The following is a 14,416-nucleotide window of genomic DNA, read 5'->3' on the forward strand; positions in this document are numbered from 1 at the left end:
CATTTTTGGTGCTTACGTTCCTACTTTCTTATTTTTTACATAAAATGTTTTACATGTATTTCATAGCTTTTTTTTTTGGGGGGGGGGTATTAAGTCTCGAGAGTGACTAGGCTCTAGGCTTAACCTTCTCGTAACTTTTCTCAGACCTATATCTCGACACATCTTGGATTTTATTGATATTGTTACTACAAATTTACTTCCATCTACCTGGGCTGGCAGCCCTTGCTTCGGCTGGATAAATGGCTAAGGCTTATTTTGCCTATTCTGGAGTAATACTTCTATATTATCTCTGTTCTTGCAGTAATCCACTTTTATCTGCAATAAAGATTTTTCAAAATTATCATATTAAATTTTAATTAAAACTTGGATCTAAATAATCAACATAGTTCACATTTTTATCTAGCCGATACAGCTCCACGTTCATCACGTAGTGCATGCGCATAAGCAATAGTGCACCTGCATGTGGTATAAGAATAGTTTGCAACTTGGCAACTCACAGAGCGTGCTCACCCACAGAATATGGCTATTATTGTATTGTTAGCTCGTTAAAAGTGTCGCAAAATGGTTATTGATATTATTTGTTATAAAGAAGGATAAAAGTAAAAATAAGAAAAATGCCTATAGTCAGAGTAGTGTAAGTTAATTATGTGCATTTAGATTTGAATATTGTGAAGGCAGGAGAGAGAACTACGCCTTTCCAACAACATCAGTCAGTCAGTCTGATTGACAAATTTGTTTTGTGAAATTTTTTATTTGTATTTTATTAACTTTCTCATGTGCTTTAGTGTCGTGTTGCTCTACAGTAAAGTGCTTATAAAGTTTTTTTACTGTTTTGAGTGTACTTGAGATTTAATTTGTATTGCATATATTGTCCATTCGTACTATAACCACCGCCGCACTTATGATATATTTCTACCATCGAAAAAATTGTGTACAACATATTTATGCAGTAAGTATGGTAACCAGTGAAGCACAAACGCATTTGAGATTACATTTTATGTAGCCGTACCGCTTCTTTTTGTCGTAATTCGAAAATATATAAACTTCGTTAATAATTTCTTATTTCTACCAAACTAATCTGCCTGTTCTGGATGTAACATGAAATGATATCATTTGGTAATCGTTTTTTTGAAACATGTTAAATTGACAAGTACATCACTGGTAGAATAAACTAACTTTTGGTTATGGAAGTAAGAAGAATGTGCGTTTTAAGCTTCTGTTTGAAATATTTCTTTGGTATAAAACTGTCTTCTTGCTTTTAAGTATTATTTCAACCTATTATACTTTACCTCGGCAGACTTTAATAACGTCTTGTTATTGGTATTTTAAGCATAAAGCCAAATGTAAGTATTCATTCCGATTTTTAGAGTTATAAGCCTACCGCGACGTATTGTTATCAATGTTTGGATCCTTAATCGTTTTGATTTTATTGTGCCATGTGATCGTTAACAACTGCTTTTTCACCTCTAACAGTTTCTTATTTTACGTTTGTTGTGTCAGCCAATGCTGTTTGGAGAGCCTCACATTCAGTTATTCGAGCACAATATTTATAATATAAAAGACTGAACTGTTTAACCTTTAACTGAATGGGTAACCAAGGTATATAGGCCCGGCATGGCCAAGTGTGTTAAGGCGTTCGACTCGTAATCCGAGGGTCGCATCACACATGCTCGCCCTTTCAGCCATGGGGGCGTTATAATGTGACGGTCAATCCCACTATTCGTTGGTAAAAGAGTAGCCTAAGAGTTGGCATGGATGGTGATGACTAGCTGCCTTCCCTCTAGTCTTACACTGCTAAATTAGGAACGGCTAGCGCATACAGCCCTCGAGTAGCTTTGCGCGAAATTCAAAACAAAACAAAACCAAAATATATTCTAGTGACACAGTATAACTAAAATTTTTGATCTCATTCACTTTCAAATACGTTTTTATAGCATTTAAATTGAACAGAAATTAACTAATAGTATTTAATATATATTCGAATACCACAATTACCACTGGTTGTATTAAAAATGTACGCATTGTGAATTTTTCTTTCTTCAGATAAATGGTTTTCGTTTGTTTTAATTTCACGCATATCTACATGAGGGCTATCTTTTCTCGCCATCCCTAATTTAACAGTGTAAGACTATAAGGAAGGCATCTCGTCAACACCGCCCACCGTCAATTCTTGGGCTACTTTTTACCAATGAATAGTGGGATTTACATTATAACACCCAGATGGATGAAAGTGCGAGCATGTGTATTTAGACAGGGATTCGAGCCTGCAACCAGGAGCGTAGATCCTGAGGGGATGGATGGGATACATCTCCCCTACATTTTAGATTGGGGGGTATGGTGCATACAATCATTCCCCCTACAGTTTTGTCTGTTGAATTGTTTTATTGCATCACAGGCCAACAAATTGTGTGTTTGTTCTTGTGATTCTCGTGTTCTTACCAATCGAATTACATAATTAGGCCTGGATGTAGGCTTTTTGACAGTAGCTGAAATGTACATCTTTAATATAGGCGTGCTTCTAAGCTTTTCGATCTAAGCGATCTGGCAGGCCATTTGTAGCTTGTAGCTGCATCAATATTATGTGTATATTGTGCGGTTTTCCTACGACATTTGTTCTTATGCATGTCCAGCCGGTTTTATTGTCGAATGCCTTACTCTCCTTAGCTGCCAAAACCGCTGACCGTAGTGTACGTTTAGTGTACAGTTAACGACAGGTTCGGGCTGCTCGGATCCAGACGCGCCCAACATCACCCCCCTCCGTTCCCTTTAGTCTGAGCCTCGATTTTACAACAGGGCTCATTAGATCTGTCTTTGTGGCCCACATTAATCCATGAAATTTCTAATTATCACCGCCCTCTAATAAAGTGATGGTGCTTTATGGTAAAAGAACAATATATTCTCTTATCATAGATAGTAAAAATATTGTATTTTCTTGTATAATTAGAATACAAAAAGAGAGATTTCAACGGCCTGAAGACTCTACTCGAATTGTATTGCAAGGTTTTGTTTAGGTGTTTTTATTTAATAGACGTGCTTATAGGCATTATATCACAACGTGTTTGCCTTTTGATGAGCTTTAACAGGAATATAATATATTTGTGATTGTTTAAGAATTTTTCGAAAAACTTGCAATTACTTGTGTTGTAACTAGCACACATTATTGTCCCAGCGATGTCCAGGCGGTCAGTCGGCTCGGTAGTCACTGTGAGGTTCTCGCGTTCGACTGAAAGACATTGTACAGTAAAGTCCTACTTCCATTCTGTTTTATCTTCGTTCGTTGTACATTAGAGTTTTTCAATAAAGACTGTATTTTAGCCAGTTGAGTCATCTGGGAAACAGATTCCAATTATGACAAGCAAGCGTCTGAAACTTTCCGATATTAGACAGTTCTGCAAGCCAGTTACTAGTACTACAAGTGACATTGCAGATGCAGATAATCCAACAACCTCAAGCAAAGGAATAGAAACTTGCCATACAGAGGAAATACCATGTTCATCAGAGGACGAGTCTGAAAATGCTTGTGCAACTATTGCACATCATGAACCACCAGATAGTTGTGAAACAAGTTTGTGCAATAATGAAAAATCTGACACTCCAAAGATACAGTGTGAAAAGCTATATCATCCAGACGCACAACTAATACCACGACAGAAAGCAAAATCTCAAAATATCAATTTCCAGGGCAAGTGGTTTGATGAGTTCCTATGGCTGCACTTGGACAATCAGACTCAAAAAGGCATATGCTTTCATTGTGCCAAGGCGGAAAATAGAGGCCTTTTTACAGGGAAGTTGGAGAGGCCAGTGGAGTATACCTTCATATCCACCGGTTTTTGCAACTGGAAAAAGGCAAAACAGAAATTCAACGAACACCAATCATCCTCTCAGCACAGATTCGCTAAATCTCCAGAAGGTTTACTTGATGTAACTCCAGTGACAGTCCAGCTACATGATGGAAAAAAGAAGCAGCAGGAAGAATGCAAAAGAAGTCTAGCCAAAATATTCAGAAGTTTACGTTTCTTACTGCGTCAAGGTTTAGCATTACGTGGACTTACTGATACGGAGGGGAACTTCCTACAGTTAATGAAGCTCCTGGAAGAGGAAGATCCTGAGTTGACGGCCTACTTGTCAAAGAAAACCACATTCATTTCACCCCAGGCTCAGAATGAAATAATGGAGATGTTCAGCCATCAAATTCTGAGGAACATAGCACACGAAGTGCGGCAAAGTAAAATATTTGCAGTAATGGTTGATGGGACTTAAGATGTTACAGGTGCCGAACAGAAAGCAATATGTTTACGATATGTAGATGAGAACCTTGACGTCCATGAGACATTTCTTGGTTTGTACAGTGTTTCCAATACAACTGGTGAAACAATATTCTCGAATATTTTTGATGTACTGACTAGGCTCAATTTACCACTGTCAGGATTAAGAGCACAGACTTATGATGGAGCCGCTAACATGAGTGGTGCGTACAGTGGATGCCAGGCAAAAAAAAGAGAAGCAACCGTCAGCTTTGTTTTTTCACTGCGGAGCACACAAGGCTAATTTAATAATGCAACATACAGTTGAAGCTTGTGAATGTGTTTTAGATTCTATCCAGTGGGTACTTGAACTTGGTGTCTTGCTTCAGATGTCAGGCAAATACAAGACAATCTTTGAAAATATTGTATCGTCACACAGCCACAATGGTCCAGTTAAATACATCCGCCCACTGTGTCCAACACGCTGGTTGTGCCGCCTATCTGCAATTACACGTGCTAATGATCACTACAGTGACATTGTTGATTCTTTGTCTGAATTAGCAAATGAAAAATCAATCAAATGTAGCAGTGAAAGCACGAGGTCTACTAGACAGATTTGACAAAGAAAGACAGTTTTAGAATTTTTGATGGCTTAGCATCCATTAGCTGCATTAGAAGAACTAAACCGTGCATTCCAAGCAAAATCAGCATGATTGAAGCATCTGCAATGACAGTTGAGGAGTTGCGGGTATTGCGAACAGAGGAAAATTACAACAAGATATTTGATGAAGCTGAGAAAAAGGTAACTTCTCTAGATCTGGTGCTTATTGAACTACCACACATTCGCAGACCCTCCAGAAAGATCACAGGTAATGGCTCAGTATACCATTCTGCAACAGCTAGAAATTACTACAGAAGCCAATATTTTGAATTTATGGACACAGTCATAGAACATCTGACCACTAGGTTCAATGCAGACAACAATGACTTGAGGCAATATCTGGCAAGGTTGACAGCTTGATTATAAACTTCAATTCAGAAATCTCTGCACAACGGCTCGAGTTTCAGTTGCCCATGTTCAAAGGAACAACAAAAGCAGTATCTCTGAAAGATGCGAAGAATGCTTACTGTAAAATGCATGAAACAAGCCAGCAGATGTTTAGTGAAGTGTTTTTTTCTCATGAAAATTTTGCTTGTTTGTCCAGTATCCAGCTGCGAATGTGAACGCAGCTTTTCTGCATTAAGACGGTTGAAGACGTGGTTAAGGTCAATTGTGTCTCAGTGCCGCCTCAACCATGTGGCAGTTTGTCCGCAAAGACATTTTAATTATTTTTATCAAACACATGAACAGTTTTTCAGTAGATATAAACTTATGAAGAGTAATTACTAATTTTATTAATATTTGAAAACGTAATTCATGCAATGAAATTTATTAGTAACCTTGTCAAGTATAACGGCCATATTTTATACTGTGCAGTGTGCAGAATTAAATTCATGTGGCAGTTAATTTATGAGACATTTGTCTTTATTCTATTAACATTTTTAAACTATTCACAACACCTCACTTATACAAACCTACATGGAGACCTTGAAGTATCGTGGCAACAAGACTGCATGTTTACAGCTTTCAAGTTCACGTAATCAGAGATTACCAATTTGCAAATTGAACAGTCCACATAAGTGGTTGCAAAAATCATCCCCCCCATCGGGTGTAAAAAGTTACGCCCCTGTCTGCAACTGTCAGATTAAGAGACTGGTGCCTTAGCCACCTGGACATACCAGGCTTCAGATAAATGATAAATTTTGATTTTCAAAATGTAGTTAATCAACCCTTTTAAATCTTTAAATATATTTATATCTCTTTACGTGGAGTAAGGTGATATGCATATCAAAAATTAATGATTGAGGAAAAACTTTTTCAGTACCTTTTCATGTGTTACACCTAATTTGAAGTATTGTTGTAAAATTCACTATTTATTGGATGCAATAAGCTTTACAACCATATTTCTGTGGCCAAGTGTGTTAAGACGTTCGACTCGTAATCCGAGGGTCGCGGGTTCTAATCCCGGTCGCACCAAACGTGCTCGTCCTTTCAGCTGTGAGGGCGTTATAATGTGATGGTCAATCCCACTATTCGTTGGTAAAAGAGTAGTCCAAGAGTTGGCGATGGGTGGTGATGACTAGCTGTCTTTCCTCTGGTCTTACACTGCTAATTTAGAGACGACTAGCGCAAATAGCTCTCGCGTAGCTTTGCGCAAAAAACAAACCACATTTCTACCGTTAATGGAAAGCTTTATGTCTCGATTGCATTATTTTTGGATTAACTGTCTATTATGAAGATAATTTTAGAAGCAAAGTAACTGTCACAATTTAATGTTCAGGGAAGAGGTTTTATTCTAATAACATTATACTGTAGATGTATGAGGAAAATTAGGTCACATTTATTTTTTGGGTTTAGGAACTAAAATAGAGCTTGTAATTATGTTAGTTAAATGCACATAAACATAATGTTTTCAAAAAAATGAATTGTTAAAATTCGTCGTGATTGCTAATGGTGTTACAGGAAATATTATCCACGATTATTTGATAAAGCACGGTTAAGAAAATTGTGCCACGTGTTTATTTAGAAGTTTCTGATTGCATAATAGTTTGTTTGTTTGAAATTAAACATAAAGCTAAACAAAGTGCTATATATGCTCTGCCAACCACGGGTATTGGAACCCGATTTTTAGCAATGTGAGTCCACAATCATTCCGCTGTGCCAGATTTGTTTTTGTTATTTCGCGCAAAGCTGCTCGAGGCTATCTGCGCTAGCCGTCCATAATTTAGAAGTGTAAGACTGGAGAGAAGGCAGCTAGTCATCACCACCCACCGCCAACTGTTGGGCTACTCTTTTACCAACGAATAGTGGAATTGACTGCCACATTATAACGCCCCCACGGTTGTAAGGGCGAGCATGTTCGGTGCGACGGGGATTCGAACCCTCGATCCTCAGATTTTGTGTCGAACACCTTAACCCATTTGGCCATGCCGGAACGCGGATGAGGCTGCGAATAACACTGTTTAATAATTATTCACCAGACATTCCGTGCGGTGACTCTGTGACGTATCGCGAAGATGCAATAGCAATACCTATTTTTGTTTTCAGATAACCATTTGTGTCTTATGTGTTATAAATCAATTCAAAATCTGTCTTTTTCTGTGACTGTTTTATAAAGGGTTTGGCAAATAATTCATCTGGATTAAAAAACGTCACATAGTCGCATATGATAATCCAATAAATTTGCGTTTGAATATCAAAATGATGGAAGTTGGGAAAGCACGTCGATTAAACGACAGCTATCCTGACAAGTAGTATATTGGCGATTTTACATATTAAAACAACGGTTACAATGAACTACAGAATTTATGTGATTTTTGAGTTCAAATAATATAAAATTCTTATTCCAATCATGAAAAGTCTAGAAGCTAACATTTAAAAGTAAATTTTAAAAATACGGAGACAGTTGAAGCACGAAAGGATGAGATTGAGCTTTAAATCATGTTGAAGGAAGAATCATGTGAGAAATACAACATGAATTTTACTTTGGATAATGGTACCACAAATATAATCGGTTTAATGAGATCTATATTAACTATTTCTCACATTTGCTTGCTAATAGCTCAAAATAACATTCTTAACGCTTTCAGATATTTCATTCGTATGTCTAACTGTATTATTGTTACATCTGGAGAAACACATATCCACTTCCCGGTTAAGTAGTACGGAAAGTTATATGCACCCAAAACGTGAAGCACTTGAGAAACAAATTACTTAATAGTACTGACAATGTAAGACTTCCGAACGAAAGTACAGCAGAGCCTGGTGGTTATAACGCTGAACTTCCGAATTTCCAGTCCAGGATTAAAATTCTAATCCAACATGCATGTTTGCCATTTGTCAGAGAGCGTTATAAAGTCATGGCCAACAATAATATTCATTCGTAAAGAGTAGTCAAAGAGTTGATGTTCGGTGGTGTTGACTTGCTGCCTTCGGCCAACCTGCTAACTTCTAAATTAAAGAGAGCAGCGCTACAGCTCCATAAAGAAGCAGCCTTTCAAATGTTGTGTTGATTTAACAGGTAGTAAAGAAATTAAATATTTACTCTATTATATACTGCTAAAAAATTAAAGGAACAAGTACGCTTTCTTACATGATTTATCATAGTGTTCCAAATGTGATAATGTTTGTATTTTACTAGGCAATTTGTCTCATTTAAGTTACATCTGTATCCATTTTTTAATGTGTGATGAACGGTAAAACATAGAGAAATACAATTTTTAAAAATGACCAATATCACTAAAACTGATATCCCATATGAAGCAATACTTTAAACAGTTTATATGCGTTTATTCAAAAAATGTTTGAAACATTCAATATCTAGTGTGACCTCTACGGGTTGTGACACACTCCTGACACCGAGTTGGCACACTTCGAATCAGTCTATCAATGTTATCTTGGGGTACGGCAGTCCACTCGTCTACCAGGACTTGTCGGAGTTCCTGTACATTCTGAGGACGGTGCTGGCGTTCACTAACACGACAACATATCCCAACAATGTTCAATCGGATTTACATCTGGATATTTGGCAGGCCAATCAAAAGTTTCTATTCCTTCCTCATTAAGGAAGTCCATACACAGTCTAGCGACGTGAATTCGCGCGTTAATCTGCATGAGGATGAACCCATCGCTGACAGCACTGGCAAAAGGCCTCACAATTGGCTCCAGAATCTCGTCTCTATATCGTCGTGCGTTTAGAGCACCCCTGTCGAGTGAGAGTAAGTCCGTGCGGCCATTCAAGCATATGCCTGCCCAGACCATTACAGAACTTTCTCCATTAGCGTCAACTTGAATGATGTTACAGGTGGAAAATTGATCTCCTCGACGTCTCCACACTCTCATCATGAGACACAATGAACCTGCTCTCGTCTGTCCACAGCTCGGTGGCCCATTGACAAAGTTCCCAGTCCAAGTGATGACGAGCAAACTCCAACCTGGCTGTACGGTGTCGCGCTGTCAGAATAACGCCTCTTGCAGGCTGTCTGACCTTAAGGCGTTCTTCGTGCAGACGGTTATGAACTGTTTGGATCGACACATGGGATGCTGAAAATCATTTCGCAGTGACCCTGGTGTAGCTAGCCTGTCTCTCAAAGCAATAGTCACGATGTAGCTGTATACTCTAGTCGTTGTGCAGCGATGATGGCTTAACCTGGTCTGCTGCCATAAGGGTTCGTCTCCTGGTAGCGTCGGCAAAGTCGATTGATGACGCTTGGTGACACACCGACGCGCTGTGCTATTTTCTTTTGGGTCTGGCCATCTTCCAGCATCTGGACCGCCCTGGCCATTTCGTTCTCAGTCAGATGGCACCAGACTGCTTGGGTACACAAGATGAAGGTACACACTAACAAAACGAGCCGCAAAAGATCCATGTTGGTGTTTGTTTCAAGAATGAATGAGGAATGCATAGTTTCACGTAAGAGCCTTATATAGGATACCTTGAGTTATATTATCGTTAAGTAAGGTGAGTTTCGTTTGAGTTGCTTCAAACTTCACTCGCAAGCTTAAAAAATACACTTGTAGACGAACGGATATGTTTTTTATACATAAATTTTGTTATGACCAAAATATACAGAAATATGTACTTGTTCCTTTAATTTTTTGAGCATTATAGTGTCATTTTTATTCAAAATGTTACAGGTTTTCAAAAGTTTAACTCCTTCTACCGCCCTTGCCATACGAGACCATTGACATTTTTAACCATAGTTTTCACAAAATTACACTGATAATTTAGCCATCGCGTTCAGTGAATACATTGTTATTGTTATTTATTTAAACAAGTTATTAGAAATTGTAAAATTTTCGAAAATTGCAAGTTTTAATAATAATTATCTAAACAAACTTTTAAATGCGTTATTTTTAATTACAGCTTTTCTTCACCTGCGGCAAATCTCGTATTGCTTTTAAAGTATTTGAGTAATGAGAACGTAAGTGGACAACTGATGACAGGTAAATGTTATTATCATAACTCAGATTAAGTAAGCTTAAGAGCTCATAATCTGGAAACTCTTTCTGCTGGGATCACTACTTATAATTTACAATCGTATTTAAGTAACAAGGCTAGTGTCTTTACCAATCACAAAATATATCGGTAGAAGAAACTGTTGAATGAGCTTTATGGCAGGATCAACAGAAGATACTCCAGTGGTAGATTGATAGATATAATTTGAAACACCCTCTGCCTTAATATCAGTTTTGATTAGCTTTACAGCCGCTTCCATTTAAACCGAGCATCTAAGTTTAAGAAACAGCTATTTTTAGTTGGTAATAAAAGCCATACAGAATTGTTTTGTCATTTTTTTCAGAATCCTGAAGTTCGTCATTCAACTCAGTTATAATGATTTCGCCAACAAAATGGATTTGTAGTTTCTGTTAATGCACAAAGCGCTGTATGGATCTTTTAGTTGTTTGCTCCTCTTCATATGTTTTGAGAAAATCTTTCATTTTTGCCTGGTACTCAGATCGACTCGGTTCAGTTCATTTTCCAACATTGTCATAACAAGATCAGTACGATTTTGGTATTATGTTTCCTGTACTGTAATTTACTCTAGACTGTTGAGGGTATGACGCATTTGCAACATATTTTGGACATATGCAAACCTGTCTTTTAACACGTGGAACCAGTCGTCAGTTCTATTTATATAGAGCTGGGCAATGGGCACTTGGAAGTCTTTTGCTCTAAGCAAGATAACTCGTTCTGCTTTTATACTTCGCAGCATAACCAATGAGTCGAGGCTTTCCAAAGTGCAAATAATAGTGTTACGAAAATGTGCTTTATGTTTAACCATCAGGAATGTGATGTGTACTGCATAACTTGCATCCTGTGTTGATAGTTGCCGTGTTTTTTATCCTTCTGTTGCTTCCATGAGCTTCACTTGTCTGATTTATTGTAACATTACCCTTATTCACACAGAAGCACTTTAGGTTGTTTATGTGAAAGATCACAGATTGTTACCTTCGTCACTGTAACAAATATAAAGAAGTTAATAACTTTCAAATAGCGGTATTTTGGCTTGTGCATAAGCATATATTTGGCAAGGTGAGAAAACACGCAAGCTTTAGATTACATATATAATAGAATCTCCTAAAGGATTTATATATACGTTTTCACATATACATCACAACTTGATTAGTTTGTATTATTTTTTACGTTGTATACTTAAACACTCTTAATTTATGGTGTTCTTTTCTAGAAAAAAATATACTAATAGTGTTATTTTTCTCACTTATTTCTATCACACAGATTTTCCTAGAATTCTAGTATGTTGATTTTTCTCACTTATTTCTATCACACAGATTTTTCCAGAATTCTAGTATGTTAATTTTGCTCACTTATTTCTATCACATAGATTTTCCTAGAATTCTAGTATGTTGATTTTTCTCACTTATTTCTATCACACAGATTTTTCCAGAATCCTAGTATGTTAATTTTGCTCACTTATTTCTATCACATAGATTTTCCTAGAATTCTAGTATGTTGATTTTTCTCACTTATTTCTATCACACAGATTTTTCCAGAATCCTAGTATGTTGATTTTGCTCACTTATTTCTATCACACAGATTTTCCTAGAATTCTAGTATGTTAATTTTGCTCACTTATTTCTATCACACAGATTTTTCCAGAATCCTAGTATGTTAATTTTGCTCACTTATTTCTATGACATAAATTTTCCTAGAATTCTGGTATGTAGTTATAAGGGCCACTACAAAATGCGTGAAATTGATATATAAATATATACATATATATACTGATGTTTCTTTGTCATTTCTCTGTAATATATAAAAGTTAGTAACACTGTTTGAAGACATGCAGGACAATTCAGTTACTTCGATCAAAATATTTTGTATACACATTACATATTCAGTATTTTATGCAACATCATAAATGATTACAATTTAGAATTGATGTTATGATAGATGTTGCGGTTAATAACCCTTAAGAATATTTGGATAAGTTAAAAATAAACACATTAAAATAAAATAAAAAAAACCTACAATTTTCGTCTCGGACCATGATACTTTTACACGTAAGACCATACAATAAGAATATTTCATAATTTCAGATTTAACGATCTTCTGTTATATTTTGAAGAAGATTGTAACCCGAAATGTTGAAATAAGTAACTAGTGTTATTAACTGTTGTTTGAGTGTTCGTTTGTCAAACATACATTTAATATTCGAATGTTTAAAAAGTATCAGAGGACAAATAATTTTATGGTTAAACTGTTTTATTAAAATCAATGACTAACAGTTAATGTGAAAAATATGACAAGAATATTCCTCTGTTAGTTATTATTTTTCAAAGTCGTACATTCCTCTGACCTTTGAAAAAACGTAAGCTTTGAAAGTTGTTTGTTTGTTTTGTTTTCTGAATTTCGCGCATAGCTATCTGCGCTAGCCGTCCCTAATTTAGCAGTGTAAGACTAGAGGGAAGGCAACTAGTCATCACCATCCACCGCCAACATTTGAGCTACTCTTTTACCAACGAATAGTGGAATTGACCGTCACATTATAACGCTGGGAGGGCGAGCATGTTTGGTGCGAACGGGATTCGAATCCGCGACCCTCGGATTACGAGTCGAACGCCTTAACACGCTTGGCCATCTCAGGCCGTTGAGAGTTGTATATTTCTGGTCATCCGTGTTAAAAGTTATGAGCTACCTACATATATTCCATAGACTCTACGTTACTGTCCATTGAAGCTATCAATTTCAAACTAAGAAGTAGTTCATAATTGTTTAGGCTCGGCATGGCCAAGCGTGTTAAGGTGTGCGACTCGTAATCTAAGGGTCGCGGGTTCGCATCGCCGTCGCGCCAAACATGCTCGCCCTTTTAGCCGTGGGGGTGTTATAATGTGACGATCAATCCCACTATTCGTTGGTAAAAGAGTAGCCCAAGAGTTGGCGGTGGGTGGTGATGACTAACTGCCCTCCCTCTAGTCTTACATTGCTAAATTAGGAACGGCTAGCACAGATAGCCCTCGAGTAGCTTTGTGCGAAATTAAAAAAAACAAACATAATTGTTTTTTAGAAATGATTTATTTTAAATATTAAGCCTAAACCGTTGATTAAATTAGTTTAGTTTTGTGTCTTATATTTTAAATATAAAAAGAAATGACTCGAGCAAATCACATACATTCAGAAAGCCATTTTATTTCCTGTTTTTTATACATTGTCTATTTTTAATTACTAAAAGGTTATAATCAAAAGTAAGCTAACTGCATAGATGATATCTGAAAAGTGAGTTATTATATTAATTTTACAATAAACCCATATCTAAGAAAGCTAAAACTTATATTGATTAAATTACATTGATTCATTTGTTTAATGCTCTTACAACTAAAATATTGCGAATATTACGATTATACGAAATTAAATAAACATAGCATACAATGAGATGTAACTTAATTATCTAGTAGAATTTCCGTTACTGTATTTTAAGAAAACTTAGTATAATACGAAGCTGTGTAATCGTTAATGTCATAGTTCTGCAGTAATCTTGTAAAGAAATGTCCTTAAATAACATATTACATCCGGTGCAGTGTATATTTGTAAATTCAAATAACTAACTTACCTTCGTAATAAATAAGAAAATTATAATACCATATTCACAAACAACTGTCTCTATTCAATCACTTTAAACAGTATGCAAGGCTTCAAACTTACTTGAAATTAGTGAATACAAATAGCCAGTCAACATTAAAACAAAATTAAATAAGTTAATGAGGTCGTAACAACTATAATGTAGTCTACTCTGGTGTATGGAAAAGGCTCTATTTAAAATAATTGTTTCTTAAACGTGAAAACTTAATATAGATGTAAAGGAACGAGTAACGAAAAAAAAAGCCTGACTGAGAAAACTAAAAGTTGAGTTTAATCGCATTAGTTAAGGTATATGAATACACTATATTCATTAAAAAAATAGAAAGCTCGAACTATTGATTTTCACCGATATCGCCTATCGAGAGAAACTCACATATTCAAAGAATGATGAAGAAATAATGAATGAAACAGAAGATCAGAAAAAGGTTAGGCTTCTATGCCGACAGTGTCGGAGAAAAACTTCGTCTGATA

The 14,416-nt window shown here is 36.3% G+C and overlaps 1 protein-coding gene across 1 annotated transcript; it reads right to left on the reverse strand.

Annotated features, from left to right (window-relative positions):
• Nucleotides 1-243: 243 nt before the first annotated feature.
• Nucleotides 244-9,186, reverse strand: LOC143248172 (uncharacterized). Its single transcript, XM_076496603.1, has 2 exons — nt 8,860-9,186; nt 244-315 (listed from the first exon to the last, which is right to left on the reverse strand). Exons 1-2 carry the CDS (start codon nt 9,184-9,186, stop codon nt 244-246), a joined length of 399 nt encoding a protein of 132 aa, XP_076352718.1.
• Nucleotides 9,187-14,416: the final 5,230 nt, after the last annotated feature.

The sequence above is a fragment of the Tachypleus tridentatus genome, chromosome 4 (genome assembly GCF_004210375.1).
Source record: "Tachypleus tridentatus isolate NWPU-2018 chromosome 4, ASM421037v1, whole genome shotgun sequence".
Taxonomy (NCBI): Eukaryota; Metazoa; Arthropoda; class Merostomata; order Xiphosura; family Limulidae; genus Tachypleus; species Tachypleus tridentatus.